This window comes from Coregonus clupeaformis, unplaced genomic scaffold, assembly GCF_020615455.1.
Source record: "Coregonus clupeaformis isolate EN_2021a unplaced genomic scaffold, ASM2061545v1 scaf0407, whole genome shotgun sequence".
Taxonomy (NCBI): Eukaryota; Metazoa; Chordata; class Actinopteri; order Salmoniformes; family Salmonidae; genus Coregonus; species Coregonus clupeaformis.
Genome location: NW_025533862.1, coordinates 225,830 through 242,993, shown reverse-complemented (window position 1 = coordinate 242,993; position 17,164 = coordinate 225,830). Strand labels below are relative to the sequence as shown.

The following is a 17,164-nucleotide window of genomic DNA, read 5'->3' as shown; positions in this document are numbered from 1 at the left end:
CATTCCAGCCTTTTGTAGGTCTACAATTTTGTCCCTGACATCCTTGGAGAGCTCTTTGGTCTTGGCCATGGTGGAGAGTTTGGAATCTGATTGATTGATTGCTTCTGTGGACAGGTGTCTTTTTATACAGGTAACAAGCTGAGATTAGGAGCACTCCCTTTAAGAGTGTGCTCCTAATCTCAGCTCGTTACCTGAATAAAAGACACCTGGGAGCCAGAAATCTTTCTGATTGAGAGGGGGTCAAATACTTATTTCCCTCCTTAAAATGCAAAACAATGTATAACATTTTTGACATGCGTTTTTCAGGATTTTTTCGTTGTTATTCTTTCTCTCACATTTCAAATAAACCTACTATTACAATTATAGACTGATAATGTCTTTGTCAGTGGGCAAATGTACGCCCGCTCAAGTTTATTATTTTTTTGTCTTATTTCTTGTTTGTTTCACACCAAAAAATATTTTGCAGCTTCAAAGTGGTAGGCATGTTGTGTAAATCAAATGATACCAACCCCCAAAAAATCCATTTTAATTCCAGGTTGTAAGGCAACAAAATAGGAAAAATGCCAAGGGGGTCAATGTGCGGGGGCACAGGTTAGTTAAGGTAATATGTAAATGTAGGTAGAGTGACTGTTTACAGATAATAAAAAGAGAGTAGGACCACTGTAAAAGAGGCAGGTGGGGTGGGGGGGACAATGCAAAAATTCCGGGTGACCATTTGATCAGCTGTTCAAGAGTCATGTCTTGGGGGTAGAAGCTACACAGAACCGTGTACTGCCTGTTTTTATGAAATCGTTTTTAAACATAGCTAAAGTTTGCATTGCTACTGATTCCGCGACGCGGTCAGCCTTTACGGCTGGGACCGCAAGTTTGTGTCCCAGATTCCTGGTTACCAACAAAGACGAGACGACCTACAGAGAGGAGCAAGCTGAAAGTTGGATGTCTCTCATGTCTTCGCTCACCCCTGGATGTACCACCTGCCAGTACCTGAGCCAGAGAGTCGCTGAGCTGGAGGGGAGAGTATCTGTCTTGCGCCAGATCAAGGAGGACGAAGAACTCCTGGACTCCATGGTTGCACAAACCACCTCCACAATCGACGACGTCACCTGCCCCTGGCCCGGCACCTCCACTTCTGGGGAGCCTGTAACAGAGAAACTCCATTCGGTTCCCTTAAATGAGCCATGGCCCAGGCTAGGAGCTAAACCGAAGGGCCCGGTCTGTTCCACCTCTTCTGCTCCGCCTCAGGATTTCTGGATTGCTGTCCGGGGAGTGAAGCACTCCAGGAAACGGAATCCATCAAATGTTTCGGAAGTGCTACAATTGGGGAGGAGATTCAAGGTCCTGGAAGAAACTGGAAGTGCATTCCAATCATACTGTACAGGGTCCCTCCGCTACATCTCTACTGCTGCCGTCTCACTCTCAGGTGGAAGTGCCCAAGCACACTCATCTGCGCTCCTTGCCTACCGCTAGGTCATCAGTCTCAGCTGCTAGCCCCCCTCAACCTGCTAGGAGGCAGATCACCCGGGAGAGGCCCCGTCATTTACCCAATAAACCCATCTGTACTCCTTCCATTCTCGTGGTGGGTTCACCCATGGTCCGAAACGTTTCAATCCGGAAAGCTGAGACTTTCTGCTACCCTGGCGCTAGAATCCCTGACCTAAATTCCATGCTACCGCTACTTATTAGCAAGCACTCTGCCGCTTCAACTGTCATTGTCCATGTTGGGTCAAATGACATTAAACTCCAGCAGTCAGAGAAATTGAGACGATTTTAAAACCTTGATAAATACGCTTCTGGGAAGCAGTGTGTTGTTTCCGGTCCTTTTCCATCCCCACGCTACACGGATATGGTTTTTAGTCGTATACGCCAATTAAACACCTGGCTTAAGGGATACTGCTGCACGATGGGAATTCCTTTTGTGGATAACTTTGCAGCTTTTACAGACCGACCAGGTCTATTTCTTCGGGACAATTTACATCTTAACAGGTATGGCTCCAGCGTCCTCTCCACCAACATGTCTCTTACTCTTGCCTCATGTAGAGCCTTTGATACCTGACGTTGTGTATTTTCGGGGGTTGACTTTTGGGATTGTACGCTACCCTATCAGACTATGTTCAATGCTCCTCTCCCAGTTTCATTAATTAGTCCCTCAATTGCAAATATGGAACAAACTTCAGCTAACAACCTTTCTGCAATTCCTAGATTATTGTCCAATCACCGTATTGCGAATACTACTTACATGCAGAGAGGTATTGTTAGTAGTAATCTTGTCCCCATAAAATTGAGTTCTGTCAATAGCTCAAATTGTTTATTGCTCAATCAGTGCAGCTTCAGGTGCTACCTTGGATACTCCATCTGATATGAATTCCCGTAGCAATGGCATTGGAATAATTCCTTTTGAATGCTAGAAACCTGATCCAAAAATTTGACTTTATTGAAATGTTGGTCTCACAATCAAATGTTGACGTACTGATTGTAATCGTGGCTGTGTGATTCTGTGCCTGATTCAGATGTTCAGTTGATTAGGTACAATATTTATAGAGCTGATAGTTGGTAGAGGTGGTGGTATCGCGATTTATGTAAAATGCTGCTTAAATGTTTGTGTCCATATCAACCTCTGTCCCAAAGCAATATGAATGTCTAGTTTTAAATGTGGTACTTGGTAATAATGCTCATTTAACTCTAGCAGGGGTATATTGCCCCCCCTCAGCTCCTCTTGTACTCTATGCAAATTATCTGATATACTGTCTAATTATGCAAACTCTGAATTACTGATTTTGGGAGATTTTAACCTGGATTGGCTTTCACCAGTATCCGATAAATTAAAAGATATTTGTACTGAGCTAAATCTAACTCAGCTTATAACTAAACCAACCCGTCCCAACTTTAAGAATCCAGTCAAATCTACTCTACTAGACATTATTCTAACAAAGACCCCCCCCCCCATAAATACACAGCCAGTGTTTTTTTTTTTTTTCAAATGATATCAGTGACCACTGCTCTATTGCTTGTATTAGAGATACCAGGCTGAAACACTCTGATCCCTGTATAATCTCTAAGAGAAATTATAAACATTTCTCACAGCAAGCTTTTACCCTTGACTTATATCACTCTGAGCTTTTATCCACTTGCTGCTTTCTGGACCCGGTTTTAGCCCTTGCTTTTTTCTCTTCTATTGTTACCTCTATGTCTGATAAACATGCCCCGTTTAAGAATCACAGAGTAAGAAACCGAACCAGTTCTTGGTTCTCTCCTGAATTGTCAGGTCTTTTTCTGCAAAATAATTGGGCCTGGGCCTTGGCGAGGAAAACAGGTACTCCAGCTGATTGGCTGTTTTTTAGGCTATTGAGAAATAAATGTACTGCAGCTGTCAAAAAGGCAAAATCAAATTATTTCCTTAATGCTATGACAGATTCTGCAGGAGATCCTGCAAAATTCTGGAAAACCGTTAATTCACTGAAATGGGGGAATTCTGCTGTTTCTCTTCCTAAGCAAATTATCTCAGACTCCTGTATTCTAAGTGAAAAAAATGATATTTGTGATGCTTTTAATAAGCATTTCATCTCTGCTGGTTTTTTATTTGAAAAGAAAAGTGCCTATTGTGGTACTGCTTATTTTTCGTCTTGCTTTTCAACCGTTACTCTGAAAAATGGTAACCCTGTTTTTAGTTTCCAGAAAATAACTGAAGCAGTGGTTCTAGCTGCCCTGTGTGCCATTGATACTAAGAAATCCTTAGGCGCTGACAATTTAGACCCGTACTTAAGTGTGCTGCACCTATCATTGCTGGTTCAGTGACACACATTTTTTATCTAACATTAAGCACAGGAAATATCCCTAAGGTGTGGAAAGCAGCTTTTGTTCTGCCATTACATAAGGGAGGTGACGGTAGTGATTTGGATAACTATCGACCCATCTCTAGGCTCCCTTGTCTGGCAAAGATCCTAGAATCTATAGTCAACAAACAGTTACAATCTTTTCTTTCTGTTAACAGTATTTTTAGCACCAATCAATCTGGTTTTAGATCTAAAAACAGTACCACATCGGCCACTATGCTTGTTGTAAATGATATTGCAAATGCCTTAGATGATAGAAAGCACTGTGCTGCGTTGTTTGTAGATTTGTCAAAAGCTTTTGACACTGTAGACCATGCTATCCTTTTGAGTAAGCTGTCATCTATAGGACTGGGCACTGATGCCTGTCGATGGTTTTATGACTATCTTAAAGATAGAACTCAGGCCGTCATGGTCGACGGGGTCAAGTCTGACCCCTTAGTTACTTAAAGGGGTCCCTCAGGGTTCAATAATTGGCCCACTATTGTTCTCACTTTATATAAACAACATTGGTGATGATGTCAGATATTGTAAATTCCATGTATATGCAGATGACACAGTGATGTACTCTATTGCTCCAACAGCAGACCAAGCTTTAATGCAGTTGGAGTCTGATTTTAGGATACTACAGGGGTCTCTTTTACAGCTTAAACTTGTTTTAAACGCGAAGAAAACAAATGTCATGTTTTTTTCTAGGTCTAAACTCTCAATTAGAAACACTTTTGTAATCACTAGCTTGGATGGTACTCAAATCAAACAGGTCTCTGCATATAAATACTTAGGGGTATGGTTAGATGATAGGCTTTCTTTTAAAAAACATGTTACTGAATTGGGAAAAAAGCTTAAATTCAACATAGGGTTCCTTTACAGAAACAGGGCTTGTCTGTCCTCCGTAAATAGAAAACAAATAGTGCAGGCTACTTTTATGTCCGTTTTAGATTATGGTGATATTATCTATATGCATGCATCGGCAAACACATTAAAACCACTGGATGCTATTTACCATTGTGCACTCAGGTTTATCACGGGTGATAGTTACAAAACTCATCACTGTTTCCTATATCAACATGTGGGTTGGGCCTCTATCTGTGAGGCGAGAGCAACATGCTCTCTTGTTTATTTATAAAGCACTTCTTTTAAAACTACCTCCATATATATCATCATTAATTTCCACTAGATATACTAATTTTAAAACCAGATCACAGATGTGGATTACATTAGAGATTCCTTTGCACCTTATTTATGGAACAAACTGCAGATCCAACTTAAGTTAGACACTCTGGTGTCCCTTGGCCATTTAAAAAATGTTATGGAGGATCAATATGATGTTGTCTGTGATTGTTTCTGTTGAATTGTGTTTTTGTTTTGTATGTTTGAAATGTTCTTGTCTGTATGTCTAAAACTGTACATGTCAACATGTTTACACAGGGCACAGCCGTAAAAGAGATCCAGGTCTGTCTGTTTTTCCCTGTTAAAATAACGATTAAAAAAGAAGCCTTTTGGACCTAGACTTGGCGCTCCGGTACTGCTTGCTGTGCTGTAGCAGAGAGAACAGTCTGACTAGGGTGTCTAGAGTATTTGACAATTTTTAGGGCCTTCCTCTGACACCGCCTGGTATAGAGGTCCTGGATGGCAGGAAGCTTGGCCCCAGTGAGAGTGAGAGAGAGAGTGAGAGAGTGCGAGAGAGAGAGACTACCTTGTCATAGCTAGGTTATTTATCATCCAATATGATTAATTAATACTTGTCTTGACTGCATCAAACCGAGAGAAGCTAGTTGGTTAATCGAGTCTGCATGCGCTTTTTTCCTGATCTACAGTTACAAATAACACCTCCATTCAGATTTATTAAATAGCAGCCGACCGGTTGGCTCTTGGTCGTTCTACCATATACTTCGAATAACCTTTAATTGTATCTTCCGTTGATTAGATACACACAGGCAAGTCTCCCAGCTTGCTTTGCCATACACTGAGGCTCTGCCTGTAGTGGCACTTTCATGACTTGTAATTAGCCGACCACAAGCTACACGCGCCACTCTGGGCTATTCTCGTTGAGCAGTGGAGAACATGCTATTTACGTTTTATCCACAACTCTGTCCATCGCCGTTGTAATCGACTGTGAAGCCAAACTGTTCCCAAACTGGAGACTTTAAACAATGATGGAGGATCCTCCAATTCTGATTTATCAATCCCACCACTCGATATCTGCAGAGTTCCCGGCTGCACCACACAAAAGGATAATTTGAAATCTGCCAGTTAAGGTTAGGATATTGATTACAACGTCCGCATAGGTTTTAACGGGACAGCCTACTATGTTTTTTCAGCTCAGATTTACTCACGAAGCAATGGCATACAACGCAGCGTAGGCATAGCCTATAGGCCTAGTGTTTTTTATTTTGAAAAATATTTTGTGTTCATTTGGGGTCAGTGTGGACCGACCCGAGCTCCCTGTACCGAAGGGATAGGTATGAATACGTGAACCTTTTACAGCCCTATTTCAAATCCAAAGTGCTGGAGTACAGAGACAAAAAAAGCAATGTCACTGCCCCAATAATTACGGGCACTGTATATATATATATTAATTTTTTTTGCATGCTTTTTTTTTTGCATACATTTTGTGTAATCGTCCTACATCTTTTTCTTTGAAAGCACACGCCTGTGCTTGTAACTGGAAAAACTTGGCATTTTGTCAAGGATGTAAAAATGTGTCTTGAATTTTGTCAAGGATGCATGCAAATACATTTGTCCAGCCCTCGTTTTCAGACCTGTGGAAACAAGCTAAACTTTGAATATGGAGGTTTAGCTATCTCTGATGCGCAAGTTGACCTATATTAAGAACTTTGATTGGTTGGTGCACTATTTCTCCCCGGAAATATAACTGCGCACGTGTGACTCATGGTAGCAAGGCTGCTACTTGTTTTCCTATGGGAAAAGCTCACAGCTGCTGCAGATCTTCCAAAATGTTTAAGCAGAGGGTTAACCCAGAGTTTGAAACTATGGACCCACCTTGATTTGAGTAAGTTGTGCCTGTTTCCATTTCTGCCATTGTCTTGTTTTATTAGACCTATGTTAATAAATCAGTTATTGATCTGTTCTCTTGCTATAGCCATATGTCAACACTAGGCTGCTAATAGGCTTTGGCAGTATCCAGATTGTCATACTTTCATACAGACCTTGTGCCATACTGGGATTTTCGGTAATACTGGCACTGAACACATAGGGGCGCTGTTTTCAAACCCCACAGATACTCTGTAATCCAAAGGTTAGCAATGTTAACAAGTACATGTAAAATCCCATAGAGAATGCTTACTAAATGCTAATGACTGCATTGCGAACATCTGATACAGTGTCTGACATAAACGATACAAGTAACTCAAAAATGCTACTCACAGTTTGCTTCACGGACATAACAAATATTAGCCAGCAAGGATCCAAGAGGGGATTCTCTGCTGTCACCAAGCGAATGCTTGATTTTGGAAGAAGCTTAGCTAGCTAGCTACTAAATTAGCAAACCAAATACACAACTGCAGAGCATTTAGCACATTTTAGACAATTAACTTAATAGGTATAAGATATCTTGCTGGCAAACATTTAGTTGTGAATTCCACATTGTAATTAGATCACATGGCGCATGCTGCACAACAGTGAGTTGGCTACCTGCAGGATTTTAAGTACAATTCTTCTGTAGCTTATTCTTTAGATGTTTGGGGCTGCTGGTGAACCATGCTGTGCAGGCATAATCAAAGTGACACTGGACTAGCGCACTTGCCAGAGTCTTTAGGGTGTCATTGTCAAGCCATTTTGAGGTCTGAGCTAGGAATACAAAAATGGGTTTACCTTTGTTAAGCCCTTCACGGCCCGCCAGGTACTTATCCAATTCACACCCAAGCTGACTGATGTTGTTGGTGTAACCACTAACTTGCACTCTGTCGGGGTGCTGGTTGCAGTGGCACAGGCGTCCCGTATACCTCTCTGGGGACACACACGTGTACAGGGGCCATCTGACCCCCCCCTCCACACACACACACACACAAAGTGTTAAACAAGGATTTTTTGTCACAAGTACTATTAAAACTGACTAACAGCCCTAACCTACCCAGGACTACCTACCACAATGTTTATCTTCAAAGGCAACATTAGCTCATTTTATCACAAATATTGATAGTGTTCTCTATCTAACTCCCTGGAATTATCCCTCTCCCGTCCTCAGAGTGCTTGGAGGAGCTGGGTTGTCTCATTGGCTTTTACGGCATGTCTGTCTGCCAGCCGACTGCCGCCAGGTCCCTCAAAGAGATCGCTGTACACATCGGAGATCGAGACACGTCCGTCCGCAACACAGCCCTCAACACCATGGTGACTGTCTACAACGTCTGCGGGGAGCAAGTCTACAAACTCATCGGCAATGTAGGTTTCACGCCTCAGTCTATCACTCTTTAAATCGTTATGTGGGTGTGGTTTGTATCTAGAGACATGAGGCAACACACACGCACCACATACACATTGTCACTTCCAGCACCACATCTATCAACAGCATAACGGAGTTGAGGTAGATACTAACCCAGATACACAGGCCATCTGACCCGCCATCCACCATCAGATACAGACTTGTCATGTTAAAGATGGGGCCCGCGGCCACAAGTCGATTCAATGTTGGTGGTTTGAGTAAAAAAATAAATAATAGAAATGTTGGTCCATTATCATTTCTACATGGCAATTTTGAGTGCCTTGCTTTGAAAATAACAGCACTCCTCCAGCCTGACTTAACTGTCTCTCCCTTGTATGTTTAGAGAAGCCATTGCCCATGTGCAAACAAATACATGCCAACATTGATCACACTGTCCATTTTATGTTCCTGTGTGGATGTTTTGTATTCTGTTAAATTCTTGCCATTCAAATTAGGGGTGTGAATGTTAAAACAAAATTGGGATCCTTAACGTTCAGAAAAATCCCTAACAGAAAAACAATATTTTTACATTTACATTTTAGTCATTTAGCAGACGCTCTTATCCAGAGCGACTTACAAGAGCAATTAGGGTTAAGTGCCTTGCTCGAGGGCACATTAACGTCATTTAGCAGACGCTCTTAGCCAGAGCGACTCGCAAATTGGTGCGTTCACCCTATAGCCAGTGGGATAACCACTTTACAATTTGGGGGGTTAGAAGGAACACTTTATCCTATCCCAGGTATTCCTTAAAGAGGTGGGGTTTCAAATGTCTCCGGAAGGTGGTGAGTGACTCCGCTGTCCTGGCGTCGTGAGGGAGCTTGTTCCACCATTGGGGTGCCAGAGCAGCGAACAGTTTTGACTGGGCTGAGCGGGAGCTATGCTTCCGCAGAGGAAGGGAGCCAGCAGGCCAGAGGTGGATGAACGCAATGCCCTCGTTTGGGTGTAGGGACTGATCAGAGCCTGAAGGTACAGAGGTGCCGTTCCCCTCACTGCTCCATAGGCAAGCACCATGGTCTTGTAGCGGATGCGAGCTTCAACTGGAAGCCAGTGGAGTGTGCGGAGGAGGGGGTGACGTGAGAGAACTTGGGAAGGTTGAACACCAGACGGGCTGCGGCATTCTGGATGAGTTGTAGGGGTTTAATGGCACAGGCAGGGAGGCCAGCCAACAGCGAGTTGCAGTAGTCCAGACGGGAGATGACAAGTGCCTGGATTAGGACCTGTGCCGCTTCCTGTGTAAGGCAGGGTCGTACTCTCCGAATGTTGTAGAGCATGAACCTGCAGGAGCGGGTCACCGCCTTGATGTTGGCGGAGAACGACAGGGTGTTGTCCAGGGTCACGCCTAGGCTCTTCGCACTCTGGGAGGAGGACACAGCGGAGTTGTCAACCGTGATGGCGAGATCATGGAACGGGCAGTCCTTCCCCGGGAGGAAGAGCAGCTCCGTCTTGCCAGGGTTCAGCTTGAGGTGGTGATCCGTCATCCATACTGATATGTCTGCCAGACATGCAGAGATGCGATTCGCCACCTGGTTATCAGAAGGGGGAAAGGAGAAGATTAGTTGTGTATCGTCAGCATAGCAATGATAGGAAAGGCCATGTGAGGATATGACAGAGCCAAGTGACTTGGTGTATAGGGAGAAAAGGAGAGGGCCTAGAACTGAGCCCTGGGGGACACCAGTGGTGAGAGCACGTGGTGCGGAGACAGCTTCTCGCCACGCCACTTGGTAGGAGCGACCGGTCAGGTAGGATGCAATCCAGGAGTGAGCCGCGCCGGAGATGCCCAGCTCGGAGAGGGTGGAGAGGAGGATCTGATGGTTCACAGTATCAAAGGCAGCAGACAGGTCTAGAAGGACAAGAGCAGAGGAGAGAGAGTTAGCTTTAGCAGTGCGGAGAGTCTCCGTGACACAGAGAAGAGCAGTCTCAGTTGAATGACCAGTCCTGAAACCTGATTGGTTTGGATCAAGAAGGTCATTCTGAGAGAGATAGCAAGAGAGTTGGCTAAAGACGGCGCGCTCAATAGTTTTGGAAAGAAAAGAAAGAAGGGATACTGGTCTGTAGTTGTTGACATCAGTGGGGTCGAGTGTTGGTTTTTTGAGAAGGGGAGCAACTCTCGCTCTCTTGAAGACGGAAGGGACATGGCCAGCGGTCTAGGATGAGTTGATCAGCGAGGTGAGGTAGGGGAGAAGGTCACCGGAGATGGTCTGGAGAAGGGAGGAGGGGATGGGGTCAAGCGGGCAGGTTGTTGGGCGGCCTGCAGTCACAAGTCGCAGGATTTTATCTGGAGAGAGAGGGGAGAAAGAAGTCAGAGCATAGGGTAGGGCAGTGTGAGCAGGACCAGCAGTGTCATTAGACTTAACAAACGAGGATCGGATGTCGTCAACCTTCTTTTCAAAGTGGTTGACGAAGTCATCTACAGAGAGAGAGGAGGGGGGGGAGGGGGGGTGGGGGGGAGGATTCAGGAGGGAGGAAAATGTGGCAAAGAGCTTCCTAGGGTTAGAGGCAGATGCTTGGAATTTAGAGTGGTAGAAGGTGGCCTTAGCAGCAGAAACAGATGAAGAAAATGTAGAGAGGAGGGAGTGAAAAGATGCCAGGTCGGCAGGGAGTTTAGTTTTCTTCCATTTCCGCTCCGCTGCCCGGAGCTCTGTTCTGTGAGCTCGCAATGAGTCATCAAGCCACGGAGCTGGAGGGGAGGACCGAGCCGGCCGGGAGGATAGGGGACACAAAGAGTCAAAGGATGCAGAAAGGGAGGAGAGGAGGGTTGAGGAGGCAGAATCAGGAGATTGGAGGGAGAAGGATTGAGCAGAGGGAAGAGATGATAGGATGGAAGAGGAGAGAGTAGTGGGAGAGAGAGAGCGAAGGTTGCGGCGGCGCATTACCATCTGTGTAGGGGCAGAGTGAGTAGTGTGGGAGGAGAGCGAGAGAGAAAAGGAAACAAAGTAGTGGTCGGAGACATGGAGGGGAGTTGCAGTGAGATTAGTAGAGGAGCAGCATCTAGTGAAGATGAGGTCAAGCGTATTGCCTGCCTTGTGAGTAGGGGGGACGGTGAGAGGGTGAGGTCAAAAGAGGAGAGGAGTGGAAAGAAGGAGGCAGAGAGAAATGAGTCAAATGTGGACATAGGGAGGTTGAAATCCCCCAAAACTGTGAGGGGTGAGCCATCCTCAGGGGAAGGAACTTATCAAGGCGTCAAGCTCATTGATGAACTCTCCAAGGGAACCTGGAGGGCGATAGATGACAAGGATATTAAGCTTAAATGGGCTAGTGACTGTGACAGCATGGAATTCAAATGAGGAGATAGACAGATGGGTTAGGGGAAAAATTGAGAATGTCCACTTGGGAGAGATGAGGATTCCTGTACCACCACCCCTCTGACCAGATGCTCTCGGGGTATGCGAGAACACATGGTCAGACGAGGAGAGAGCAGTAGGAGTAGCAGTGTTTTCAGTGGTGATCCATGTTTCCGTCAGCGCCAGGAAGTCGAGGGACTGGAGGTTGGCATAGGCTGGGATGAAGTCAGCTTTGTTGGCAGCAGAACGGCAGTTCCAGAGGCTGCCTGCGACCTGGAACTCCACGTGGGTGGTGCGTGCAGGGACCACCAGGTTAGAGAGGCAGCAGCCACGCGGTGTGGTGCGTTTGTGTAGCCTGTGCAGAGAGGAGAGAACAGGGATAGGCAGAGACATAGTTGACAGGCTGTAGCAAATGGCTACAAAAATGCAGAGGAGATCGGAATGAAATGAGCTAAGCATCTGGGAGCGGAGAGAGCAGGGCCTCCCTCACCAAAAACGTCTACCTCAGAAACTAAAATTGTTTCACTGAACCACCCGAACAAAAACTCTCCCAACTTCCGCCTTTAGAAATCAGAATTGTTGTGAACCACAGCGGTTCAATGTTTAAAGGAATAGACTCAACCCACTTTATTCAGCTAGCCAACTATGACACCATAGCTAACTAGCAAGCTAGCATCCAATAACAATAACACACCGTTTAGCACCAACACTTGGTCACAACAAACCACCAATAGTGTGATAACACACTAAACAGATCATTCGTGTCTGTGTCAAGTTCCTTTCATGACGCAGCAATGATTAGACGTTGGCTAGCTAGGACAAGTATATTGTATTTAGCTACTACCGTACAGTTAGCTGGTCGTGTTGGGTAGCTAGCAATGGCCACTGTGTTGACTTTGTTTGAAGAATGGCTAGCTAGCTAGCTTCGTGCTACACCCGGCACACAATGGCTATTGTGTTGACTCTGACTCTGTTCGAAAAAACGGCTAGGTAGCTCGCCGTGCTACAGCCGGCACTGCCAAGACACAGTAACTACACACAACAACCCACGATGCCTAGCTATGACGCCCGTAGCTAACTTGCAAGCTAGCATCCATTAACACACAATTTAGCATCAATACTTGGTTACAACAAACTGCCAAGAGTGTGTTAGCACACTAAACAGATAATTCAAGTCCGTGTCTAGTTCCTTTCATAACGCATAACGCAGCAAAAAATTAAACGTTGGCTAGCACTACATTAACATTGGAACCAGCTCTCCAGCGTTGCTAATCGTTACCAGTAGCTACCCGCTAGCTAGCTAGCCTCGTGCTTCGATACTAACCTACAATTACCTACGGAAACCTACAATAACAACAATACTAACCTATAATAAATACAATACCTAACTACGGCTAACTACCTACCTACGATCTAATACATGGTTAAGCAAAAATTAAACGTTGGCTAGCACTACATTAACATTGGGACCAGCTCTCAAGCGTTGCTAATCGTTACCAGTAGCTACCCGTTAGCTAGCTAGCCTCGTGCTTCGATACTAACCTACAATTACCTACGGAAACCTACAATAACAACAATACTAACCTATAATAAATACAATACCTAACTACAGCTAACTACCTACCTACGATCTAATACATGGTTAAGCTTTACTCAACACCATATGAGAAGCTTACCTCCTGCTTACCTCCAGCTAGAGAAGGCCAAAAATATATATATATATATATTTTTTTTATCACAGTGCAGCTGGGCTCGCCTGCGCTTTCTCTTCACTAATGATACGAGAGTGTGTTTAATCTTCGGTCTGTTGCTTGTAGAATATCATAGCCTATTCATTGATGATAAGCCTTCCTTTACTGAAGTTGCAGGACATTGCAAGCCAAGAAATCTACTGTGCCCCTCTCCTCTCTCTGTCCCTCGCTAGCTCGCTATGAAAGATGTTGTTCTTGGAAGTACTAATCACTCTTCTCCGTTCCAAAAATACTGACTCTTAGGAGTCGATTCCTAGCAGAAGATGTTTTCTTTATACTAAATGTCTTGGTAAGTCACAGTATTTAACAAACTTTAAAGTACTTTCTTAGGAGAGAGTGGTATGGTCGCCTAGTGATGGACGTTAATGCCGCTTCTGAAGTGGGACTCCTTTACAGACAAGTAAAATGCCTGTTCATCTCAGAAGGTTTCATGTCGGCATTTAAAAAGTCATAGTGTACCCTTGCAGACAAACATGACGTAGTCAAGGCATTTTCAAGGATCTATGACTGCGGTCGATATAACTTCATTGCCTGGCCCTAGCGGTCATATACGTAATGGGACCATTATTCTGCATTGTGAATTGACATGGAATTTTATGGCGGTTTAAACCTTAAGCACAATTGTAAATTTGTCACATCCCTAATTCAAATTATGTGCATACAAGTGTTGGTGTCGTTTCATCCTACTAAGTGTTTGAGGGGATCGGTTGGTGCAAGGCTCTGCACAGGTTTGTCAATGATTCAGCGCAGTCCAACTGCTCTGTAGTCATTGTCGATCAGTCCGACTGCGCAAAATCACTGCTCTACAATGACTACACTACAGTCGGACTGTGGAGTCTGACTGCAGTGTAGTACATCTCAAACACGCGCTTCGTCCTCTTTAGCTGTCGGAGAAGGACATGAGCATGTTGGAGGAGAGGATCAAACGCTCAGCAAAGAAGACTCCAGCCTCCACAGCCCCTACCCCCAAACAGGGGGAGGAGAAGGCTCTGCCTGCTCACTCCAATGCCAGCCTCCTACTGAAGCCCTCCAACAGAGTGCAGCCCCCTATAAAACTCAGGTACGCAACGTTCCCCTCAATTAATCTGTACCAAGAATACATTACTTATATCTCGAACTGTATTCTCTTCACCCACCTTTTCACTTACATTTTCTACTACCTTATTTGACTGCATTCCTTTAACATTGAAATAAAATAATTTCACAAAAAGATGAAAGCTTTGAGTGGGTCAATTTAAGTAATACTGGCACAGACATGATTTTAAATGTTTTGCTTTTTTGCAACTTATATTCTCCTCCCCCTTCCAGTCAGATCCGTCTGAATACCCTGGTCCAGTACCAGCAGGCTGAGCCCTCCCATGTTATCCCTGTTGGGGAGTTCCATCTGGACCTGGAGCTGCTGGAGCAGCTGGAGAGTGACCACACCTCTGATGAGCTGCCTGACCTGGTGCAACACCAACTAGATAACCTGCTGGACCCCGTTATCATCCCAGAGCCCAAGTAAGAGGTTACCACACAAACACACCTCTGTCAGCATGCTGCCTGACCTAGTGCAACATAAACACACAGGTATTCGGACACACCTTCAAATGAGTGGATTCGGCTATTTCAGCCAGTGCCCAACCTCACTAATGCTCCTGTGGCTGAATGGAAGCAAGTCCCAGCACCAATGTTCCAACATCAAGTGGAACGCCTTCCCAGAAGAGTGGAGGCTGTTAGAGCAGCAAAGAGGGGACCAACTCCATATTAATGCCCATGATTTTGGAATGAGATGTTCGACGAGCAGGTGTCCACATACTTTTGGTCATGTAGTGTAGCTCATAGCCCAGGTCTGAGTTGATAACCTCTGCAACTCAGCAAGCAACTCTTGCCCAAGCAAGTAACATACGCATTCACCCACTGCATGTCAGAGCCCAAGCACTTCAGCACTGTGCCTCTGTCGTCCTGTGCCTCAGTGATGATGTACTTCCTCCCCAGGCTCCGCCCAGTTCCCGCCAACTTTGATGAGCTGCACGCAGGCCCCCCCTCCACCATCAACCTGGTTATCTCCCAGGTGGCCTCTGGAGATATTAACACTAGCATGCAGGCCCTTGCACAGGTACACACATAGTTAATCTCTCTTCTACAACGCCAGTGTCCAACTCCAAAGTGTATTAGTGTATTTGTATACACAGATGTGCTATGGTGTGTGTGCGCTTGGATGCAGCTATACACTCATGAATGCACCCACATGCTCACCTATCTCTCTTCTCTTCTTCCTCATCCTCTCACCCTCACTCACGCAGTTGTATTTCCATTACCTTCTCTCCTCTCCCCCTGTAGATAGATGAGGTGCTTCGTCAGGAGAGCAGGGCGGAGGTGATGGTTGGTCACATAGACCAGTTCCTCATCGCTACCTCCCTCCAGCTCCGTCTGGCCCACAGCACACACATGGCTGACACACGCCTTCCCAAGGAGGACATCTTCAAACTCTACAGCTGTGCCATTGGAAACATGCTTACAGTGAGTACTGGATGAAAGGTGTGTGTGTTAGGGATGTCATACGATATAAAAATGAATTCCATTAATAGCATGATTTGCTGTAATTGAGAAATCTTAATTTGAGAAATAGCTAATATTTGGCCCTAATTAAAGCTGTTTCAATTAAACATTTTCCGTTGGGTTGTAGGTACAATATACACTATATATGCAAAAGTATGTGGACACCCCATCAAATGGGTGGATTCGGCTATTTCAGCCACACCCGTTGCTGACAGGGGTATAAAATCGAGCACACAGGCATGCAGTCTCCATAGACAAACATTGGCAGTAGAATGGCCTTACTGAAGAGCTCAGTGACTTTCAACGTGGCACCATCATAGGATGCGACCTTTCCAACAAGTCAGTTTGTCAAATTTCTGCCCTGCTAGAGCTGCCCCGGTAAACTGTAAGTGCTGTTATTGTTAAGTGGAAATGTCTAGGAGCAGCAGCTGCTCAGCCACAAAGTGGTAGGCCACACAAGCTCACAGAATGGGACCGCCAAGTGCTGAAGAGCATAGCGCGTAAAAATCGTCTGTCCACCGTTGCAACACACTCAGTACAGAGTTCCAAACTGCCTCTGGAAGCAACGTCCACGCAATAGCTGTTCGTCGGCAGCCGCACACAAGCCTAAGATCACCATGCGCAATGCCAAGTGTCGGCTGGAGTGGTGTAAAGCTCACCGCCATTGGACTCTAGAGTGATGATTCACGCTTCACCATCTGGCAGTCCGACTGACGAATCTGGGTTTGGCGGATGCCAGGAGAACGCTTACCTGCCCGACTGCATAGTACCAACTGTAAAGTTTGGAGGACGAATAATGGTCTGGGGCTGTTTTTACATGGTTCGGGCTAGGCCCCTTAGTTCCAGTGAAGGGAAATCTTAATGCTACAGCATGCAATGACATTCTAGATGATTCTCTGCTTCCAGTTTGAGGAAGGCCCTTTCCTGTTTCAGCATGAAAATGTCCCCGTGCACAAAGCAAGGTCTATACAGAAATGGTTTGTCGATCGGTGTGGAAGAACTTGACTGGCCTGCACAGAGCCCTGACCTCAACCCCATTGAACACCTTTGGGATGAAATAGAACGCCGACTGCGAACCAGGCCTAATCTCCCAACTTCAGTGCCCGACCTCATAATGCGCTTGTGGCTGAATGGAAGCAAGTCCCTGCAGCAATGTTCCAACATCTAGTGGAAAGCCTTCCCAGAAGAGTGGAGGCTGTTATAGCAGCAAAGGGGGTACCAACTCCATGTTAATGCACATGATTTTGGAATGAGATGTTTGACGAGCAGGTGTCCACATACATTTGGTCATGTAGTGTATTTTTATTATAGGGGAAGAAAACA

The 17,164-nt window shown here is 45.2% G+C and overlaps 1 protein-coding gene across 2 annotated transcripts in view; it reads left to right on the top strand.

Moving 5' to 3' along the window:
* LOC121582245 (cytoskeleton-associated protein 5-like) overlaps positions 1-17,164 on the top strand; it is a 100,644-nt gene that overhangs the window by 63,850 nt on the left and 19,630 nt on the right. For both annotated transcript variants that reach the window (XM_041897921.2, XM_041897920.1), the window contains exons 31-35: positions 8,035-8,228; positions 14,185-14,360; positions 14,609-14,800; positions 15,278-15,398; positions 15,623-15,802. In XM_041897921.2, the coding sequence (XP_041753855.1) occupies positions 8,035-8,228; positions 14,185-14,360; positions 14,609-14,800; positions 15,278-15,398; positions 15,623-15,802 (863 nt within the window). The remainder of the gene's footprint in view (positions 1-8,034; positions 8,229-14,184; positions 14,361-14,608; positions 14,801-15,277; positions 15,399-15,622; positions 15,803-17,164) is intronic.